The sequence below is a fragment of the Trichoplusia ni genome, chromosome 10 (assembly GCF_003590095.1).
Source record: "Trichoplusia ni isolate ovarian cell line Hi5 chromosome 10, tn1, whole genome shotgun sequence".
In the NCBI taxonomy this organism is placed as follows: Eukaryota; Metazoa; Arthropoda; class Insecta; order Lepidoptera; family Noctuidae; genus Trichoplusia; species Trichoplusia ni.
Window position 1 is genome coordinate 3590490 of NC_039487.1, and position 23445 is coordinate 3613934.

A 23445-nucleotide genomic window follows, 5' to 3' on the forward strand; every position below is an offset into this window, starting at 1 on the left:
GTCAGTAATTAACAGGCGAGATCAACAAGCCGTTCAATGCTAATAGGGGCTTTCCACGTCAAAGGGCTAAAAGGCGCTGGAGCGCGTCTGTCCGAATAATGACCCAGACCGAGAGCCCCGCGCGGCTGCCGGCGATCGGCGCGCACGCTGCGACCTCGCCCGACCCTCGTCAAACGCTCGATTAACCTAACGTATATACCTACACTAATTATATTTTTTTACGATTTATTCGTTTCTCAATCTTAGTCGTTTACATTGACGACGCACATATCTCCTGCATCACGCCCACACTCGTCTCACTATCGAAATTGAATTTCCGTACGTCGCGTGTTCACTGTTGACTTATTCATTGCATGAGACAAAATGCTCGTTCATTTTGTAGTCTGATTGCTTGATTGTGTGTTGTTTTTTATTTGAGTATGAGTTGATTTTATTTTCGTAACATTTTCGATTATGGTCATTCTTTCTAACTCATGTAGTTGACAGAGGAACATGACATTTCGAATCATAATTAATAAACAGAATGCAAATGATTAGAATCGCTGCTGTATCGATCTTGCTGTCACATGAACGGACATTTTAAATGTGCACTTATTTCTAATCTAGCTTTTGTTGAATATTTCGCAATATAAATAACATTAAGCATTGGATTAAACAGCTGTTTTTAAGCTGGTAAATCAAACGTTATTTCTCAGAAAATCCCTATATCCTGACTATACCTGAGGGGATAAATCATTTCTTTTATTTTTAAGAAGCTTTGTGTAAACTGTTTCCAAGTTTTGAAGAATCATTATTCACGTCAGTCTTATCTATTGTGTCTATGTACAATTACATTAAGGCTTCAACAGAATGGAAACACCGTATAGATACACTAACAGTTCCGACTATTATTGCGCATTAACCATAATAGAACACTATAAAACCGACAATATGAAAATACTACTACATAAATTATAACGAACAAAGCTAGGCGCTATTAAAAATCCAACTGTTGTGCACACCAGAGTTTACGATGTCACCCTGTTGGTATTCCAATGTAATCCCGCTTGATAAACTCGACTATAAAGTCTAATAATAAAATTTTAGACCTAATTCGTTTTTGTGAAAACAAAATTTATTGTCGGCATACAAAATACTCGTAAAACAGACCGCCTGTTATTAAGTGACAAATCGCTTGACTCTGTCCCAGCATATAGTCATAAAGTCACAATAATGGACAAATTATACACTCAGATATATTCAGTAGGCTTTTTAAGCTTTTTGCTCTATTAGGTACTGTTAATTGTAACTGATATTTTTGTAAAAACCCCTGTAACCATTATCTATTTATAACATTTCGTAAAAAGCTTTTGAGAGTATTTTTAAATGAACTATTTAGAACTAATATCACTTGTAAAACATTGGAATAAAAAAATATATTACGTTCTTGCATTCAAAATGAGTACCTATACTGAAAATAATCCAAGTACAAGCCTACGTCTGCCTTCATACGAACACGTTCTTAAGATTATATAAAAATTCCTTCCATCTAATAAAAAATGTTTACAACAAATTTCGTAGACAGCAGACGCGTAATAAACAAGACAATGTTACGATTGTCTAATACATATTTACAACTGAAACATATTACACGCGTTGCCATGGCAACCATCTAAGACAACGTAATTGGAGCTTACCTTTTGTTATTTATTCGTTGTTTTATCTCAACAAGATAACAAGGTACTGTACAATTGAATAGTATTCACAACACATAAATCACATTCGTACACATAAGTACATGTCTGAAACAAACCATCTATGAGTCATACAAACGTTTGTACCGATGCGGAAATCGAACCTGTGACCTCGGAGATAGTACTCGCTAAGCTTTCATATTTATGGGTATCTATAATTATAGAAATTGCACATGATACTAAACAGTCATTTCTATTGAAGCTTTCTATTCTATAGTCGTAACATAAAACATATAAAATACTGCCTTTTAACTTTGAATCACCGTAACAAATAAAATTGGATAAAGCGAAATCTTTGGCTGTAAATCTACCACTAAAAAGTACAACGTTAATAATTCATTGTTCACTTGATTAAAATTTCTCACCTTTTACATAACACCCTCTAAAATCAACTTCATGGAAACTTGAAGGTACTATGAGTACTAGATAAATTATAAACGTACTTATATACCTATTACTTCATGCATAGATCATATTAATATTACACTGAGGCACAGAACAAAGTCCATGCTCATCACTTGTCGTTGGTGCGAAGTCACAACCTCCGATATTATAGCAATGACCACTAGACTAACTGGCCAGTCGGATTAGTCATAGCTCTTCTAAACTCCTTAGCATCTTATTGATTACTCAGTCTTCTATAAATAACTTTATAAATAAACATTCTCATTTTTCTCTGATATTTCATATCCCTCAGACAACTTTGTTTAATAAGTAGTAAAAATACTCACATCCGACGTTCCATCATCGAAAAATACGCGAACGAAAAATAAGTGATTAAAATTTTAATATTTAAATAGTTTATTACTCGTTGTTTGAATAATTAGCAATCGGATGGACGACCGAATTCAATTGTTATGTTTGACAATTCAATTGTTAATTTATCATTCGGATGTCATGTCATCAATTGGTTTCAGTTTATCTGTTTAAAATCAATCGAACAATTTCCATTAAGTTTGATTACATAATTAATGTTGTACTTAATTAATGGGTATGTTTTAGAATACATTAAAGCTTGAACACGATGGTTACATTGTAGTACAATATATTGAACTCTCCTTTTTCAGCAGTTGTTTGAAGTGTAGTGTAATATTTCATTCTGTATTCCGTATACGAATATATTTAAATAAAGCCTGTTCACATTGATCGTGCTCGCTAAGCGTTTCAACCGTCCTTTGTTTTCAGTTTGGCACAATTTGCGGAATATACCTACTTGTACTTTAATTACAGCTATTTGTGTTCACCGCCACGTAAAATTATTCAAATTACGCTTAATTTAATGTTCTTTAAGCAACAAATTGCTGCGTATTTTTTCCTCGACGTTGTGTTAATGGGCTGATTCCCGAATTAAAATCGACAATCGTAAATTCAACTGTACAAAATGTTACATAAACCAAACTTATCTTCAACAGTAACGGCCCCCGTTGAATTATAATTTCATTTCGCGCAAATACCACGTCACACATTTATTTCTTATCTCCCGGTTTAAATTTGGGCTATAAAACGAAATATTTACCTATCTTTACGATGTCTGTTTAACAATGCACGATTATGTTTCACTGTAACAACGACTCTCGTATCTATTTTTTTCAGAAATGCTCTTGTTCGAAACCCTAAAGCAAGTATTTCAAGTTTAGAGCATAAAGCAAAAATTCCGCACAAGGCCACAAAGCCAAATTGCTAAAGCGGTTCTAAAACTGTCGACAATGAGAAGTGCCATAGGGTTGCATGTACGTACTAACATAACATGCATAACGTGGTTGCGCCCGGAGATACAGACTCGTGCCACTGACTAGAACGGCCACGCAGTCTATTTTTAAGTTCTTCAAATAAAAAGTAAAACAAAAATAAACAATCCTTAATATACTGACAAACCACCATAGATTCTTAATTAGGTATGTATAACGTTAAGATACTAATAGTTATTAGGTTAAAGTATACTTTAAAAGCACTATTACACTTATTCATTTCCTCAATACTAAATGTACATACGTATCTTTAAAATAAAGTGCCGAAGGTAACTAACCCAGCCAACGTTACTGTGGGAAATAAAATAAAATATAAAATGTTATTACACGTGAAGCACTTGCAGTAAAGCTCTTAGTTGTGGTCAATTGGTTTCAGCAAAAGAGTATCTAATAAAAAAGAAACGGTTTCGGTGAAAGATTGAAAATTATATTTGTTAGATCAAAAACACCTCTAGTGAACTGTATTGCTTTTACCGTTTTTGCGATTACCATGCGATGTGCTAGTGGAATTGAAAGTCGCATCCAGAAGTTGTACGGAATGTTTCCGCAGCGGTCGCCAGTCGGTTGCCCGAGGGCACCGATTTTCACAGTATTTTCCATGTGGTACACTGCGTCGCTATCGCCAATTTTAATTCCCCACCCACCCCCCTCCCGCCGGTACCCAAGATACCACCATACAATTTTATACAAGCAATGAGCTGCAGCGGTGAACTTTCGCCATTTAACTCGTCGGATACCGTACGCTTTTGATATTTCACAAAGTTGCGCACTCGTTAATACGATACTCGGAACTTGTGTGGGATGTATTTAGAATGTTTCAATTGTAACTTCTTCGTCTCGTGTGTGCAACCAATGTAAATACCTCATTCCAAATACGTGCGATCGACAGTTAACATTCGAGATAGAATTCCACGGTGCGGTGAACATTATTATCCGTTTTGTATACCATGCATTGTACATGTACGCAAACAAGTATCTTACGAGTAAGTACTTACATCTCGTACATTGATTTACTTGCGTTAGAACTTTGTGAGCGAAGGTCTTTAAATAGAAATTGGTTGTTTAAGAAATCATTTTTCTAATATTTTCTTGTCCAACGGAAGAAATATAGACATCTATTTCTCACGTGCGCGCCTAAGGGTAAGCTTTGTGCTTGATGAATTGCTCACTCAGAACATCACTCGTTTGATACTCTTCATTATTTTGATAAATAACCCCTTTTGTATCGTGTGAAATTTTGGAGGCAAGTTTACACAAAATCCTCACCGAAATATTTAGCAAGTTTGTATTATATGTACGTAACGCCCGTCAAACGCTATCGTAACATTGTTTAGAGGTAGAATCTCGTTGCCCTCTCTGTTGAACTAACAAATCACGTTGACTGCTAGCGTACCGTGATCGAGATTCACGCCGCTGACATAGATCAACTTGATGTGACAAATACTAGCAATGGTGCTGTCGAGATAGCCTGTATGGATATTTATGAGAGAAAAGAAAATTATGCAATGAAAGCCAAGATAATGTTCGTTTTCGAAATAATAAAATAAGTGCAGATGCTGAATGAAAAAAAAAACTGTATTTTTACTCAAAACAAATAATTTATTTCAACATGAGTATGGAGTTATTAATAAAACTAAATCCATTACCGAAATACTTACCATCAAAGATACGTATTGCGTGTTTTTCTTGAAGTTTTTCATTCATGTTTTTCAGCCCCTTTCCATTCAAATTTATATCCAAATCTGAGTCATTTCCAAGCATCCATACGTCGCACATGTTAGCTTATGGGACAATGTTCAGGTACAGTGTCGTATGTTTCATGCGCGGTATCAAACCGTAGTAACGTCATTAAACGCTACAATGTAACCGATGCACTCCAGGTGGACGGTAAATTGGGAGCTCTTTCGGTACAACCGAGTGCGGTCTCCTTGTTAATTCTGTTCGTATGATTTTAGGGTTCCGGTTCAAAGGAGAGTACTATATCATACCGTTTTAAAACAGTATCTTTGTGTTGGATGAATCGTGAAAAGTCTACGCTTCAAAATTTTTGAATCAGAACTTTTTGATTTGATTTTGGAATTAAATTCTTCTCAAAATGCGACAGGCAGGTCAACGTTTATATAAAAACTTCGGCCTACACCCTTTTACTATAACGCGAGTGTTCCATTTATTCAACGTTTGTTTGGTAAGTCAGAAACGACACCAGACATTGCAACAGAAAAAGCTAGTGTGGGAAACGGGACACACAAAATAAAATCTAAAAAAAAATGGCACCCAAAAAATTCTCGTCGGACGTGTGAATTTTTTAAAGCCAAACTGTTAGATATCTGTGGATCTGTCATTTTACTATGCTTGTCAGTCAATAACAAATTGATGTAATCCAGTTTTAAAAGAAATGCTGTAAGCTAAGAATAAAAAACATTTCCTTTGTTTTCTAATATCGTTTATCTGTTTATGCAAAAGAAATTATCCCTTTTCACTTACATTTCGGCTTGAATCGGCTCGTCATTGTGACGTCATCAAAAATAAAAATGTAAACAACAAAATTATGTGTTAATATAAAAATATAATGGTAAAGAGGATTACACTGATGACTGAACCCACGCATCATGCTCCGTGTAAACCTGGCCATCTTTTTCGAGAACTCGTTCAATATGTGTTGGGGTAAATTGCCGAGGTAATGGCCGAGCGGTTAGTCCAGTTAACGGCTAACAATGTTATTGAAATATTTTTTGTTCACTTCAAAGCTTTAGATCTTTTGAACCGACATTAACACATAATAAAATTGGTAATAAGCCTCGAAACCAAGACGATGTTTTGAGGGAAGTAAAAGTTCCGTACAGTTTTTTCGTTTCGAACAAAACGTACCTGATACGGGTTTTTGTTCAGTGTAGTACATTGCTCAATATATGTTTTGCAATTTTCAGTCCCAATTCTTATAGAATGTTAAAATAAATTCATTGCCTATTGTAATTGGTTAAATCTCCACATATTTATGGCCAGTATCGTTGTGAATGTATCGATATAATTTCAAAGCAATCATTGACAAAGCATGACATTAAAATAAATGGCAAGTCAAATGTACAGGAATTCCAATTTAATTTACTATAATTCTATTTTACCTATTAAGCTTAACGTCATCGCTAAATATCCTAAACAAATTAAACTACAGCGTCGGTACTGTAATGGTATTTTCTAATAAACGTTTAATCTAAACAGCATTAACATCTATTCGGTTCCCAATGACACAATTGTCGGTTTGGTCTGTCTGCACACATTTCGTGGTCTCCTTTTATGGTACTTTAGTTTCGGGCAGTTTATTCGTGCTACACGGCTGGCTATGACAACGTTCCAGGCTAATATCGTTAAATGTTACACTGTTGCAGGTGCATACACACAAAAGTAGCCTCCAGAGTCCCAAACATTGAGCACGGAATGGTCTTGCTATTAGAATGGACAGAAGTTATCACCTATCAAACTTGTATTATGACGAAGTAGTTTTTGATGTTGTTATCCTGTTCAATCTGGTTTAAACTGCTGCAAATATTTGAGTTGAAACTTCAGGTTAGATAGTATTTCGAATTTTAAGCAACTTCTGTGTAAATGTAACTGTATACTATTATTGTAATTTTACTCGTGTGAGAAAATGTAGGTAAAATCGTTAAGACTGATTTTTATCTATCAGAAAAGCCAGACGAAGCGGGTCTTCGTCTGGCTTTAAGGCGATAAGAAGACAGTAATAAAATAAATGAAATCCATAAGAATAAACCATAAAAAACTCCAAAGACGTCTAGCGGCTAACTAAGTCTTTGTCGAGGACTAACATAATGGAGTAAGAAATCCACTTAAAGTTATTAAAACACAATAGTGCTCCGCCGCCGCCGCTATCACGCTAATTGAAAACTGCATTGTGATCGCCATCGTGTGTGGCGGTTATCAGCCAGTTACTACTTGCCGAACAAGCTCCACAGACAAAGCGAAGAAACTTGCACTCAAGGCGTTTGCTTACTTATAAGAACCCATCCAAGATCCCTTTGAAATGAGTCTTGAGTGAGATTAAATGACTATTGATTTAGTCTGATACTAATTGATTTGCAGAACTACAGTATTTGTTCATTCGGCGCAGACAACTTTTACGCTTATCTGAAAGTTAAATAAGATTAGATGCTTCAGCGGTATTGAGTTAAAAGTTCTTAATTTACTGAGATTAAAACTAGCAAATTAAAATGTATTCGCTGAGTATAAATTTGTTTGATCTTGGTTTGAAAGGTTTTCATTCAACAAGCTCTTTTCTCCTTCTTTAAAATGATTTACACCTTATATCAGCTTTAGCGATAAATAAGTCAGCTGTTTCGAAAGATAAATTGAATGATACTTAAATATGTACTTCATATGGGACTCACACCTCACGTTCAGTAGCCTTGCCTGTGACCACAATGTCAATGAGTTCGTTGACGTGTGTGTCTAGATCTTAAAGATAAATGTGTATTTCTGTATCAGTTGGGCGACGGATTACGCTGAGCCCCTGACCTAAGCCATATAAAGCTATTTAATGTATAATACTCATAATATCAGCTCGTAATTGCCGCAGTTATTTACATTACATTGGATTAATCATTGCATTAGGTTCTAAAATAAAACCACGACGCTACAACGAAACAAATTATATGAATTTTTACTTAAAAAAATGTTCATGAATGACATTTTCTCCATTTTTAAATTAAACAATAAGGGTTGAATAAAACACATTTTTTTTTTATTAGCCTGAAAATTGTTAGAAAAGACACATGCAACCAAAGAGTTTATCAACTTTAACCACCTCCTACTTTTGAAGAGTTCGTTGTTAGGAGTTCGGTGAATAAAATTGATATTATCAAATATTATGCAAAGACTTGACTTAGGACAGTAATTTTAAAACTAATTCCATCAGAGATAATAAGGTAAATACTGCTAAAGATTGGCGGGTACGTTGAATGTAATTGAACGTAAATAATAACACGTCTCCTACCATAGCTTATCGCGGCCGGGGTAGCTTGTTTTACCTTGTTAGTATTTACACCTCACTCGGAATTATAACCAATTAACCACCAACGTTTTCATGCCCATATCTAGTGGATTGTGGATTTTAATGAACTAGAGATTGAGGGATTGATAGTTTAATTTTTTTTTGCGGTTGGAAATAACAACCAAAGAAAACTTCGCAATCTAATGTTGTGTGATGTTTTGATGCATTGCCATAGGTTGGTTACTTAAAAACTTTCTTACGTAAGAGACAACGGCTTCAGTTTCAGATTCATGCCTAATACGTTTATTTTTTGTTACAGTTCGCAATGGCTATTCGTGTGTGCCAGTGGCGCTCGCAGACGGGTTGGACATCAGGCTGGGAACCGCCGTCACCGACATCCAGTACGGAGGGCCTGGTGTCACCGTGAAAGCTGTCAGCACTCGAAATCCATCCCAACCACAGACTTTCAAAGGTAATGTGTCCAGTCCTCCAATTACTTTGCCATTGTTCTCGTATAAAATGAATTCATGGTTAATAAACGACACGTTGAATCATTTATGTTTTAGTGACTATATTGCTCACTTACCAACTGCAAAATCGAGCGCCGTAACCAGCGAACAATGAGAAAAAAGCGTTCGCTATCGATTTTAGCCTCCGGCACACATCCATATTGCGTTAGCGTCGGAATTTCCTGTTACGAACCGAAAAATTAAATTCATGTGGCTTTAATATTTAAGAAAGTGCCGATTCCGAAAGAAACAACAAAGCGAGATAATGGGCGTTATGAGAAAAATCCACAACACCGTCGTCTCGGCTCCTTGTCATTTCTTTGTCGCGGAGTGATTTGCAATTCTAACGCGTTAATTTTACTTTGACGAGGCGCAAAAATACGGTCGGCCCTGAGTTGACCCGGCGGTGTATGCCCTCCCTCCTTCACCACAAGCCCCCACTCGCCTTGCCAGAGGCTCTTCCGCCACTCGATCAGAATCTGTATTTAAAACCTTGAAGGAGTGCTGCTTAAGTTCATGGGATAATTCTAACAATACAAAAGGTACACAATCCTTAGAATAAATCCTTTTTTTAAGATCTTAATCACAACGGAAGCTGCAATAAGATGTTAAACGCGATATGTATTTCTATTAGCGGTTGCGCTAAAGAAAAAAGAATTTGCAAATAAAATAAGAAGTGTATGTGCCGCGGTCGGCAGGAGGCTTGATTATCATAACAGGGACATATTAATACATCAACTTGTGACGTAGCTCCCACTCATGAGCAAGGATGATGTAGGGAACTGGAGACAGTAAAACCATGACATAGAACTACTTTTTCAGATCTCTATGAACCTAGGTGATTGAAAAATACGTGAGGACAACCGAGAACAGAATTATTTTATTAAGTGTCCCAGGGATGGATTGTGTAAAAGCCGATATGGCTGCAAAGAGTGTTTTTTTGTGAGATGACGTCAGATAGAAAGGTATGGAAGAAGCACTGACCCCAAATAATAATTGGGATAATTGCAGGGGAATGATGATTATGAAGTGTTTTCCAGGGCACCATATTTGGGCCAACTTTATTATTGAAACTGTAGTTTCGTTTAGAATAAGAGAAACGTTTTTTGAGACGCATTTTTATCCTCTAACTTCGGTCATACACAGTATAGGCGGAGTAGTTCCCCGAACACCGCTTTCGACTTGTCCTACTGTTACCACGACACCATGACGTCACTACCTGTCTCGAGAAAGTGTTGGAGATGGTATTGTCACCACCTGAGCTCCCGAGATATTTGCATTCGCCGCCACACACGTGATTGATATCCTTTTTATTTATCTTGTTAAACGTATGAATAAATTTCGCTTTGCTTGTGGGTAGCACTTTCGTTATTGTTTCTTGGTATGAATTACAATGTGGCATTGGTATAGACATTTATTATACAGTTTTGAATGGTTATTTTTGTGGAGTCATTTATTTCAAAATGTGAAGTATTTTTTTTTGAACTAGCTTTTTATTTTTGATGTGATTTAGGGTGCTTTAAAATAAAAAGTGGATGTATAAAGATTTTGTAGTCCTGTATATTCCAACATTTCCAACACAACACAATAAATCGACGATTATCAATTTGTGGTGTTTACAAAAACTACACTATTTCCTACAACATATAGACAAAAAATTTAGTAATTATCAAAATTGCGTTAAGACAATGACCACAAGTAAGCGCGTGGGAGTTCAAGAAAATATTGCGAAACAGCCTTATACAAGCATATACTATTAGGATGTTGAATAATAGTAACACCTTTTAAAGAAGCTATTAAGAAAATTCGCAAGAAACGCCAATCAAAAGTTCCAAACATCGCCATAAGTGCGACATTGACTTAATTTGCAAAATAACGGCAATAGCAAACCTATGATGGCAATAAATAAATCTTAAATTCACACATTTTGCCAATTATCAATGCAAAATACGCTTAATTGAATAGTTTATGTGGGATTAGGTACTAAAATCGTGTTATTACGAAGTCACTGATGATTTTGATTTATGAAATAATTTTGAGAGATGTTAATTATGCAAATACGAATCTAAGCTATGGTTAGATGCCAATATATTCAATAGATCATATGCAAATACCGATGGCAAAATATTGTTTTTCAAGGTGAATAATGAAGATGTACTATTAAAATATTGCTTCATGATTTAATATCAAAAGAATTACTTCATTAACGAAAAATGATGATCGGAAATTAGGGTTACCTATAATGACACATGTTTCCCATGAAACTCCTAAAAACCAGCGTTATATGTGAGAACATGATAGTTTCCCAGGGAGTGTGGCAACACCGCCGCCCAGCTGCGCAGGAATGTGTTGGTCAGCGGCGCCTGCGCATTAATGCTCGTAATCATCACAATTACATGCGCAAGCGCCGAACTTTGTGGGAATATCAATTGTAACGCCTACCGAGCTATATGGATCAATGGCTATAGAGCCTTATCTGAAATTGCCGTCTGAATCACACCGAAGCGATGATATTAATCATTTTAATAACTTACATTGAATTTAATTGAATGACACTGCTTGTATTCTACCTTGACGTGAGAAACTTTCATGTCAAGGTTAAGAATGTTAATAAATATTAAAATTACGCAACATGCGCTAAAAATGAATAAATGCGAAAAAGTAGATGTCTATGTTATAGTTAATCTTACTCACATCGATCTTTACCATCATAAGGGCCGGCTTGATTATTGAAGGATTTCATCCGCAAAAAAAGAGTATATTTATCAAAGCTAAAACATTGAATCATGTGAGATTAAAAATATCATGCCTCTAATTAAAGGTGTGCATGAGTTCATGACACAATCCATGTCAAGTACTGCAAATATAAATATAACATTCGTATGCAGGGCACGAGATTTGCTAAAGAATTCTATAAACGCCGACATTTTACACATAGATCAGTGTTGGCATAAATAGTGCCACGAATGTGCTGACTGCCTTAATGGGGAGTGTGTTAAGCTAGCAACCATTACCGTTTTTGATCGGACTGATTCTGTATGTATTTACATGTTATTTTGTAAGTGAATATCTAAGCAAAATACTTTAAAAGGTTGAACTTTGCCTTTACTTAAAGATATATTTCAGTTTAGAGTAAATAAATGCACATAAAGGGCAGAGAAAGGAACATGGGTGCGTTTAAGTCAGTTAAAGTCTGACACCCTCTTCCACTTACCTAAATTAGAAAAAAAGGATACATTAGTAGTTAGATTAGATACCTAAAAATGCTTAAATGATTTAACAGTTAATAAGTAATTATGATACTGCAGAGTTATTAACTACTTCGAACTGCATCATTGCATAAATAAAGTTCATTAAACAAATTGGTAAACTTGTCAAGGAGTTCGCAACTGGCCTTCTGAAAATCAATACGAGTACATGCTCTATCTTGAACTAACAAAGTGGACAGTATCAATAAACAGAACAAACGACCACAATGTCCACAGTTCCCTAGTGTTACAGCCGAACAAATTCAAATCAAGTGTTATCCTCAAATCGGCATACACTATCAAAAGCTATTAAGCTGCCAAATGGCGTCCATTACACTGCGCACCGGTCAGAATGCAATAAGGGCTGCTTCATACACGATACTAATTTGATAGGCGACTAACTTGCACCAACTATGTTGATGTAGTTTACTGGCAATGTTTATTGTTTAGTTTTATAGGTATAGGAAGGTACAGAACAGAGAATTGTCCTTTGGCAGGTCCTCGATTGGTGCTACAGATTAAGATTAAAGCAAACCTGTAAGGCTTCTTGCTTAATCCCCCCCCCCCCCCTTTGTTTCTCAACCCAAATTTTCCAGCCTTTTGGTTTGGACCAAAACTCCAAACTGATGGAGTCATATCTCCACGACACCAAAGTTTGCCCCAGTGCCGTGCCAAAGACGCGGACGCATTTAGACCGGCCTACCGGGCCTGTATCACGCCTACAAACTTTCTTCGTACGCCAGACAATTGATAACAGACCTTACTACCACACGATAAGAGCTTTGCAATACGCAAAACCAGATTTGCAGTCTTTTTCTCTAACAAACTTTTTCTGATCAACAATCAAAGGATTGTAGGTCTTATTGCTTTGATTTAAGAGTGATTAGAAGTGCGCTGCTATAGTTGTAGGATAGTAAACAGAGAGGAACGCGGAGCTGATTGGCGCGCCGTACACTGACATTTGGACGTCGAACAGTTCTTTCGTTCTGTGTATCAACTTTTAGAACTGTCGTTTGAATAACATCATCTGAAATCAATAGTACTTGTTCACTTTTATTTTCATGTGCTTTATCAAGGAGAAACAACTTTTTCCTCTTTACGACAATTTAAAATTCTTGTATTTGTTCGATATACCTAATTATGTTTCTATTGATTGTGTCTGACACCGATTCATTTACATTTCTTCTCCATGAAGATACTTTTGTAAGTATCTACTGAATGGACTGTCCTAAAAAGTTTCATAAACAACATGGCTTGCCGTCTGCTATATATTTGTATCAGACTAAACAAATCATCTTAACAAATTATGCATCCGGTACCGACGTTAGTAGGTGATAGAACGGCTCAGTACCAATCGTTCTTAATCTTACTTTTACTTTCTGAACTTCAACTGCATTATAAGAATTATTTCTTTTAAATGCAAAATCATTCACATATTCTATAGAGTTATCTTAATTATAGTACGCAACAACGACGTTGAATAACTTCGTAACATTATTCCTGTGAATTCTATTCGCGCTTTCAATCAGCTGATTCTCGGTAACGTTGACTAGACTTGTCATAGTTAAGTGCCTTCTATGTTGTATGCTGTCATCCAGTCTTTAGTGGAAACCCTTTCAGTTCAGTGTTCGGGTTATAATTAACCGCTCCACGTGACATTTCCGCTGAACACTGACTGATGGTGATGTATCGACTGCTCTCTACTTTCCGACACTGGATTTTCTTGCTTATTTTGTTGCTACAAGGTCTGGACGAAGTATTCTGATTAATTCCAGCAGAATTCGATATTTGATTCTTTATTGTGGCTGTATGATTTATTCTCTAGTCATTTTTGTGAGTCTGGTATGACGGTTATGCTTTTCAAGGCGAAACCCTAAGGATTTTTATTAGTTCAAAAACGTGCTTTATTATAGATGTCAGTTCGTATTTGCAGTCTTAAAATTTAAGGTGTCCATCAAATGAAAAGGGCTTGTAAACATTCCAACAAACACAATTCACAAGTCGCTAAAAAAGTATCACCGAAAATCCAAACAGAATATTTTCTATCACTTTTGCAGTTGCAGCTGTAATAAATAATATAAATTAACATAAGTTGTTGAACAATGAAATCGTTACTATCATTGAATCAAATCATCAGTGAATTTTTTCGCTGTATTTTTTTTTGGTTGTTTATCAAAAAAGAAGGTACATCTTGACAAGCATATTAATATCTGCTGTATTATCGTAGGCGTGAATGCATATTGCATTAGTAAACATTTCTTATGTATGTACCCAACCACATAACTCCATTGAGATGGCGGTCAGCGACAGTTTTGGTGTGAGTCAGGACAAATTCACTATACGCTGGTGTATTTACATATTTAGTGGGACGCGGTAGGCGGCGCTAATTATAGACGCAGCTATTTCAAGTTCATACATTTATTATGCGTTCATTTATCTGGTATTTCATCACACATGTAGATTTTTTGTAGTGCTTTTTCAAGAATTTCATGTTATCCCCTTTAGAGCGAATTATTTATTTCCGGGCGAAAGTACTTGAGATTCATGCTTCAAATTCATGTTCATGTTTTTTTACCTTTGGTATACAGTTTTCTAACCTTTCAGTAGTTATCAGAAGCAAGAATAAATGTCAAATAAATTCTAACGTGTTGCCCATAATACATGAGATCTTAATTAAACTAGGTAATTTCATTACAAAAATTCTTCATCTCAGAATAATAATTTTCACCGAATTTACAAATCATCGTCAAACATTCTAACCTTGTTGAATTTCATTATTTTTACATGCGAAAGGAAAACATACAATGACAGTAGGCAGGGGTCTAGGTACACCAGTAGTCCATTTCACATAAGCCAGTTTCTACATCGATATTTGTTCAAATCTATACTTCTATACTAATATATAAAGCTGAAGAGTTTGTTTGTTTGTTTGTTTGAACGCGCTAATCTCAGGAAATACTGGTCCAAATTGAAAAAATATTTTTGTGTTGAATAGACCATTCATCGAGGAAGGCTTTAGGCTATGAACCATCACGCTGCGACTAATAGGAGCTAAGATATAATGGAAAATGTGAAAAAAAACCGAGCAGGTATACCTAAATCATAACTTATATCTTCTACCCACGGGACGAAGTCGCGGGCAACTCGGCTAGTGTATTAAGAAAGTATTTCAAATGTCTCTTACGCGTATAGTCTCGTGATTTTCCTTCATTGACGTTAATCTAAGTATCAGGCGCATCACGTAAATCCGATAGCCCGTTCACCGGATGTCACCGAATAGATCTCGCGTCATTCCAACGTATGTAGGTACCGTCAGCTGCAAAAGTGAACTATCATCAGATCTTGAAAATTAATTTTGTTGCCTAATAGAACAAAAATGCTGAATAGCTTACTGTAAAGCAGAATCTAAATATGTATGTATTTATAAAAACTTTTATTTCCTCGCGCTGATCTCAACAACTGCTGTTTGAATGATTCTTTCGTTGTTGGATGTTCCATTGATTGATGAAATACAACATCACGTTAAGATCCATAGCAGTGGGTTTAACTGTGGGACTCAGCTACTTTAACATTATAGATATATGTGTTCTTCCATAATATTGTGCTAGAATAATATAAATCTAAATAAGGACAAAAGGTATTTGATTTATTAGTTGGAGGCTGACGGCTGACAAATACGAAAATTCACGTCATCTTAATTGATTTCCGTCCCTTAACTCTCGAGGTAAACTTTCCACATCCTATCAACGTAGTTCATTTGTGACATCAATAACGTTCTTTATCTCATAGACATAAGGTTGAAGTTAATACTTCGTTATGTCCAATATTGTGTGGTTGACTGTATATTGCGATGTTGCAGCCGACCTTGAAACTATTTGCGAAATACTGATGAGAAGATAAACGATTATAATCATTCAGTTTTGGTTTGACGTAGGTAATGTATACTGTGAGAATGATTCGGTAAATAACAAGGAATGTATGGAGATGAATAAAAGAAGACATGTTTGTGTTTGAATAAGGAGTGTCGGTATTTATCGATTGAGTTTTTATATTGTATCAAAGTTTTAAAACTTTGTTTATATAATTAAAAATATTTAACTATTAATCGCAAACTGGTGTCAATTTAAAATCGCGCGTTTTCCGGGCCTGCCTTGAAATAAACAAAGAAAGCAAAGAATGTTATCATCAAGGAGGATAACTTTTTATTCTGTTTTTGTTGTGAATTAATACTAAAATTTAATTTAAATTAGGGCAAGAGTTTATTTTACTATAACATAGTGTACATTCGATCTCATTTAATAAACAACCTTCCAGTTTCTCGACAATCAGTGAATGAATCTCAAAGTACTACATATATCACAGAAAACACGAGTCATCAATTTGTTTTAGGTATTGATACCGATCCGCCTGTACATGCCAGATTGAACGCAAGGATGAGTGAGCGAGGAATGACCAAGACTAATGTATTAATATCGTAGTACAGTAGGTGTTACTTGCGAGGTCAGCAGAGACCACCATCAGTCATCGTGATGAATGATCATTTGTATTGATAATGATGTATCATGATGCAAAAGGGTTAGGACTTGTGGCTCATAGATCTTAGTTAATGTGTGTCAGATCAGGGGTTATTGATAAACAATGTTCTAGCCAACAGTAATACGACCCTATTATATAGCTCAGAATTAATTATAAGTTGACTAATGTTATTATTTTGTATCACATTGTAAATAAAGTGACAGCTTGCTCGGCTATGGGGTTCTTCAGTTAGAACAGTTAGGAAACGTTGAAGGGTTGGCTATGATCATTAGTTTTTCTGCATTAGTTTATGCACTTTACTTTTAATATTTTAAAAGTAAGTAAGTAAGTACTTTAAATCTGTCTGGACTTTAAAAGAGACTAGGACCCCTGAGTTTGTTTTGACATTTCTTCTCAGCGTAGTCAGATAGGAAATTTCGGCTCCAGCGTTCTCAAAAAAGAGATGTAGAAGTGATAAAATATCCTATTTGCAGAATAAATGATTTCATTTCATTTCATCAGGTGTAGTCGATGTAATATGATTTATAACGGTAAAAAGTCTAACGTGAATAAATTGGTAATAGAGTTATTATTTGCATTAATACGCAAGTCTTATTTAATTATGAGTTGTAAAAGTACTTTTAACGACTTGCTTGTTTCTTATAGCTGTTAGTAGCTATAAGAAACATACAAATAATTGACAGCACATTGAAGTACAATAAGTACGGTTTGCTACGAATGTCGTAGCAAGTTCGTAGCCGCGTAGTCAAGTTTAACTTAGACGGGTGCCTATGCTAAATGCTACAACGATTCTGTTAACACGTGATACTATTGAATTTAATCGCTTAAAATGCAGTTTTTTGTAAAACAAATGTATTTAAATTAATTATCATTTATTGAATTTGTATTCTTGGGTAAGTTTCATCTCATGAAATGAGCATATTGTATATTCTACTTCATGACATAGAATTTTATAAATACTATTATCATAGTTATATTAAGTAGGTTAAACTATTTAAATCAAACTTTTGCATTTACATTTTTAAAGTTAGCCAATAGACAAGATATTACGAAAGTACCACTTTAGTGATATGAAACCATTTCCATAATTGGTACTAACAAGTTCAAGTATAGTCTATCTACTTGGCAGTGCACGCTGGCACGGCGCTCCCACTCGTGCGCGTGCGCACCGACCGCGCATACTTATGATTCCTCAGGAATATACTACGTGCAGGTGGACGCCAGATATTGCCAAATAATATGGCTATATAGGCAATGATTCACCAAACTTTACGTACTACGATAATATAAACGAAGTAGGTATTCTTTTGCTTGTTACTGTAGATATGAGGTACGAATGTATTGTTAACTGCTAGAGTTTGAAGCCTTATTGTATAACTTTATTACTGATTCTAACGTAAATCTATCAAGATATTTACCGGGGAACACACATTTGTAAGTTTAATATGTAGCGGTCTTTTCAACACAAAAATATAAATAAAATTACCAATTAAACATGATAATCAAAAAGTTTAAATTCATGTATGAAATTTTCAGGCACTTTAGAGATGTTAAAATTAATAACATTTAGGGACTAGTCCTGAATGTCATAAGTTAATATTATTATCAAAATATCGTGTACAATATTATAAGTGTAACAACAGTTACGGTTGTTGTTAACAAGAGTTCATATATAAGTGATATGTAAGCTCTTGTTTTGTTACTATTTAAATATCGTAATAGTTAATATACCAACAGGCTGATTTAACATGCAATTGTATGTGCACAATGTGTGCGACGAAACATAAAATGATATTCAAAACGTTAAACACTCATTATTGTCATCCTCCATTACAATATCATACGATCTTTCTTTATAGCATCATATTGTTGCCACGTTTGGCAGCTGAACGGTCAATGTATTATACGCATATACTAGCTGTTGCCCGCGACTTCGTCCGCGTGGTAAGAAGAAATTGCGACTATAACTTGAGATTTAAACTACCCTATCTCTCAAGTTGGATCGAACTGCACATGGTGTGCGAATTTTATTATAATCGGTTAAGTGGTTTAGGAGTCCATTGAGGACAGACATTGTGACACGAGATTTATATATATTAAGATTAATCTATACTAATATTATAAAGAGGAAACCTTTGTATTTTTATTTGTTTGTATTGAATAGGCTCAAAACCTACTGAACCGAATTAAAAATTTATTTTACCATTACTTAGAGGGATTCTTCCGAATCCGTATAGGCTATATTTTATCCCGGAAAATAAACTTAAAAAAAATGTTCACCCGTGCGAAGCCGGAGCAGATCGCTAGTATTATAATATTTCAGATGCTTGCCCGTCAAATCAATTGTTGGAACTTTAAGTATGTATAGTACCGGCTAACGGGTTAGTATAATAAAATTAATAACTACTCACGTTCACAAGAATTCGTTGAACATAACAAGTTAAATTTACAGTCGATTAGCAGGCATCCAGAGAAATCTTAGACCGGGCTAAAAACTTAAACCAATTAGCAAAATAAAGATGATTACAGCAAGAGTGAAGTTTCCGCTGTTTTCAGCGGGGTTAGGTAAATATCGCAAATTATAATTAATTCTCGCAATAAATCTCTATAATACAATTATAGTATACTAGACTTATTGCGAGTTTCCGGAATCGATTACACACCTATTTTAACACGAACTCAGGATATTTTAAATGTCTTAATTCAAATCCAATATTTTTTTCATTAATATCTCTTGACAAAAAAAAATCTTTGTCAATTTTTCACTAGGATTGTTCTTCACGGCAAGGATTTTTTGGATAGATTGATGATGGATGCAGCAATGAGTGTCTCTTACCCCTCACACCCATGAAAGTGGGTACGACTCTGCTGGCTCAAATACACCTTACTAGTTCCATTACAAGTACTAAGAAGCAATAGAAGTGTGAGCGTACCTTTATAGTCGTCTGTCGGTCACGTATGCGCGTGCGCAGGCCGCTGTTACCCGAGCCCCGACCTGCGGAAGGAAATATCATGAAACTCTCTGTGAACTAAACCACTTCATTATGTTGTAGGTTCTAGAATTTATAGAATAAATATATAGCGGTAAGGTATATTTTGGAAGATAAAGCGACTTCAATTGTTAACTGCGGCAATTATGCAATTATTGTTGGTTTTTTTCCATTTGGAATTCCTTATTTTTCAATTATATTATCATCAGTATAAAATCTTCGACTTATTTAGGTAAGCTTTTTGATCCTATCAATACCTACAAGTTAATGATAAAAATTTCTACAACATAGCTTTTTAATTGTAATTGCAAATTAAAATTAAGAAACTAACACCTCTTTAAATGGTCAAGGCAACATAACGTTCAGGCATCTTAAAATGACAAAATCTGATAATCATCAATATTGCATAATAAACTCGATGTTAACAAACGTGTAATAAAAGCCGCATGCGCAGATTTAACACCCGAAACGCATGATTTCGTAACTGGTGACCTCAGAGAGACACCATCAGCTTATTGCAGTTGTGGAAAAGAGATGCCACTATATAATGTGTAGTACGGTGTCTCGCTCCCACACTTGGCAATGATAGGCCTACCCAGGCTGCGCGGGCGCACCTTACACAACGCTTTCGATATACTGTTTAATTACGCGATAGTGTACTTACACCGTTGTTAAAAGAACGTATTAAGATGGTCAGGATAAATAATGTATTTAAAAGTTATTGAAATAAAATAAAGGTCGGATTACAATGTTTGTTCGTGAAAACATACATGTAATATGCTGTTAGTTTTTCATGATAACTTAACGATTCCTACGGTCATAAATTACATGGGTGACGAATTTCTGATATAAACTGGTTTGTTTTAGCCTTTTTGTCTAATTTGTACGGACTCGCGCTTGACCGGTTTTTAAAAAGTCAGAGATGTCGTTTTTTGATATCTTCCATTATACGCATATGTATAGGCGACCAATAGTTTTATTATAAGAACTCTCGAGATTTAGAAAGTACAGATAGCAAACATTCGGATAATTAATTAACAGCATTCCTTCGTAAGTTGCTAACCGTACAGGGCTGTCACCTGTTATCGCTTCATCGATATCTGCTTTCCTATCAAATGGAAAGTTGAACAGAAATAGATTAATTATAGCTTTAGAAATTATGTATTCAGATTAAGTTCTTAAAATAGATATTGTATGCCATTTATCAACTAAAAAGAATATAAAAAAAAATACTTCATTTAAAAAAAGACCTTATGGTTACTACAAAAAGTAAGCTCCCTCTATTTATACCTAGACCTAAACTAACTCTTCAACACAAAATCATCAAGCTTTTTTTCATTAACGAAAAGTGTCAACCCTGCTCTCAATACGACCGGCGACCACGGTCCAGACGAACCAATCGAAAGTGAAATTTCAGAACGCAGCACATCGGGCGTCGACCTCACACACGGCCAACGGAGCTAGGACGTAACACATGTAACATAGTATTACCGATACAAGTAACTGTTACATATACTCGTACTAGTTTATTAAAAGATAAATATATCAAGTATCAACACTGCACTAATGAGCTAATAATGTTTAGACTTTGACATGCACGCGAATTTACGTGGACTACTTTTGTTGGTCTACCTCTGTACCGCGAATGTTAGATGTACGCTTCTATGCACAATACTTGTTTTGCTGTTATTTATTGATAGTACTTGTAATTAAAGCAAACATAGTTTTTCTTTTTGTGACGTAAACTTTTGCGTATTTGTCGAAGTTCTGTCTCAGATTTTTCTAGCCTTATAAATAAAAAAATGGTTATTGTGGGTTATCCTTGGAAGATAGACATATACCACCGCGGACTTTTTTGTAGATCTATTAAAGAGGTACAAACTTGCCATACATTGTTTTGTTGTAACTCGAAAGGTTTTGGCAGCGTTCTCGATGAAAGCTCTCGAATGGCTTAATTTTTTCTGACATGTTTAACTAATATCGCTGTAATATCGTCAGTTTACACAAAACCTAAACTTATTATACACTAAAACCTTCCTCAAGAATTGCTCTATCAATCGTTGAAAACCGCATAAAAATCCGTTCAGTACTTTTCTAGTTTATCGCGAACAGACAGACAGACAGACGCGGCGAGGGACTTTGTTTTATAATATGTAAGGATAAGGATAGCTGTTGCCCGCGACTTCGTCTGCGTGGTTAGAAGATATAAGTTATGACTTTTTCTTCGCTCCTATTGGTCGCAGCGTGATGATATACATATAGCCTTAAACCTCCCTCGATTAATGGTATATTCAACACAAAAATATTTTTTCAATTTGAACCAGTAGTTTCTGAGATTAGCGCTTTCAAACAAACAATTAGTATATACATAGTACATACATAGTATATACATAGTAATTAATATATATAGTACAATTAGTATATAGATGCCAACGATATCTTCGTTACGTTTCATCGATTTTTAATTTCTCGCGCGGAGATTTTAATATTACGATAACTCATTACCTATTTACGTTTTTGGCGTAGTGTAAAAGGCAATTTGTTCTATATTACATGCATAATATATCTAACTTATTTATTTGGATAAGGATTAATACTGTATTGTTAAAAAGAGGTTCGTAAGTAACCAATAATTTTACTGTATTAAGAAAACACATAAAAATGGTTATTGTGGGTTATCCTTGGAAGATAGACATATACCACCGCGGACTTTTTTGTAGATCTATTAAAGAGGTACAAACTTGCCATACATTGTTTTGTTGTAACTCAAAAGGTTTTGGCAGCGTTCTCGATGAAAGCTCTCGAATGGCTTAATTTTTTCCGACATGTTTAACTAATATCGCTGTAATATCGTCAGTTTACACAAAACCTAAACTTATTATACACTAAAACCTTCCTCAAGAATTGCTCTATCTATCGTTGAAAACCGCATAAAAATCCGTTCAGTACTTTTCTAGTTTATCGCGAACAGACAGACAGACAGACAGACAGACAGACGCGGCAGGGGACTTTGTTTTATAATATGTAAGGATAAGGATAAGGGTAGCTGTTGCCCGCGACTTCGTCTGCGTGGTTAGAAGATATAAGTTATGACTTTTTCTTCGCTCCTATTGGTCGCAGCGTGATGATATACATATAGCCTAAAACCTCCCTCGATTAATGGTATATTCAACACAAAAATATTTTTTCAATTTGAACCAGTAGTTTCTGAGATTAGCGCGTTCAAACAAACAATTAGTATATACAAAGTACATACATAGTATATACATAGTAATTAGTGTATATATAGTACAATTAGTATATAGATGCCAACGATATCTTCGCTACGTTTCATCGATTTTTAATTTCTCGCGCGGAGATTTTAATATTACGATAACTCATTACCTATTTACGTTTTTGGCGTAGTGTAAAGGCAATTTGTTCTATATTACATGCATAATATATCTAACTTATTTATTTGGATAAGGATTAATACTGTATTGTTAAAAAGAGGTTCGTAAGTAACCAATAATTTTACTGTATTAAGAAAACACATAAAAATGGTTATTGTGGGTTATCCTTGGAAGATAGACATATACCACCGCGGACTTTTTTGTAGATCTATTAAAGAGGTACAAACTTGCCATACATTGTTTTGTTGTAACTCGAAAGGTTTTGGCAGCGTTCTCGATGAAAG

The 23445-nt window shown here is 35.1% G+C and overlaps 1 protein-coding gene across 1 annotated transcript in view; it reads left to right on the forward strand.

The window, feature by feature from the left end:
• LOC113497903 (lysine-specific histone demethylase 1A-like) overlaps nucleotides 1-9895 on the forward strand; it is a 232819-nt gene extending 222924 nt beyond the window's left edge. Inside the window, exon 11 of the mRNA XM_026877702.1 lies at nucleotides 8806-9895. Coding sequence (XP_026733503.1) covers nucleotides 8806-9110 — 305 coding nt within the window. The 3' untranslated portion in view covers nucleotides 9111-9895. The remainder of the gene's footprint in view (nucleotides 1-8805) is intronic.
• Nucleotides 9896-23445: the final 13550 nt, after the last annotated feature.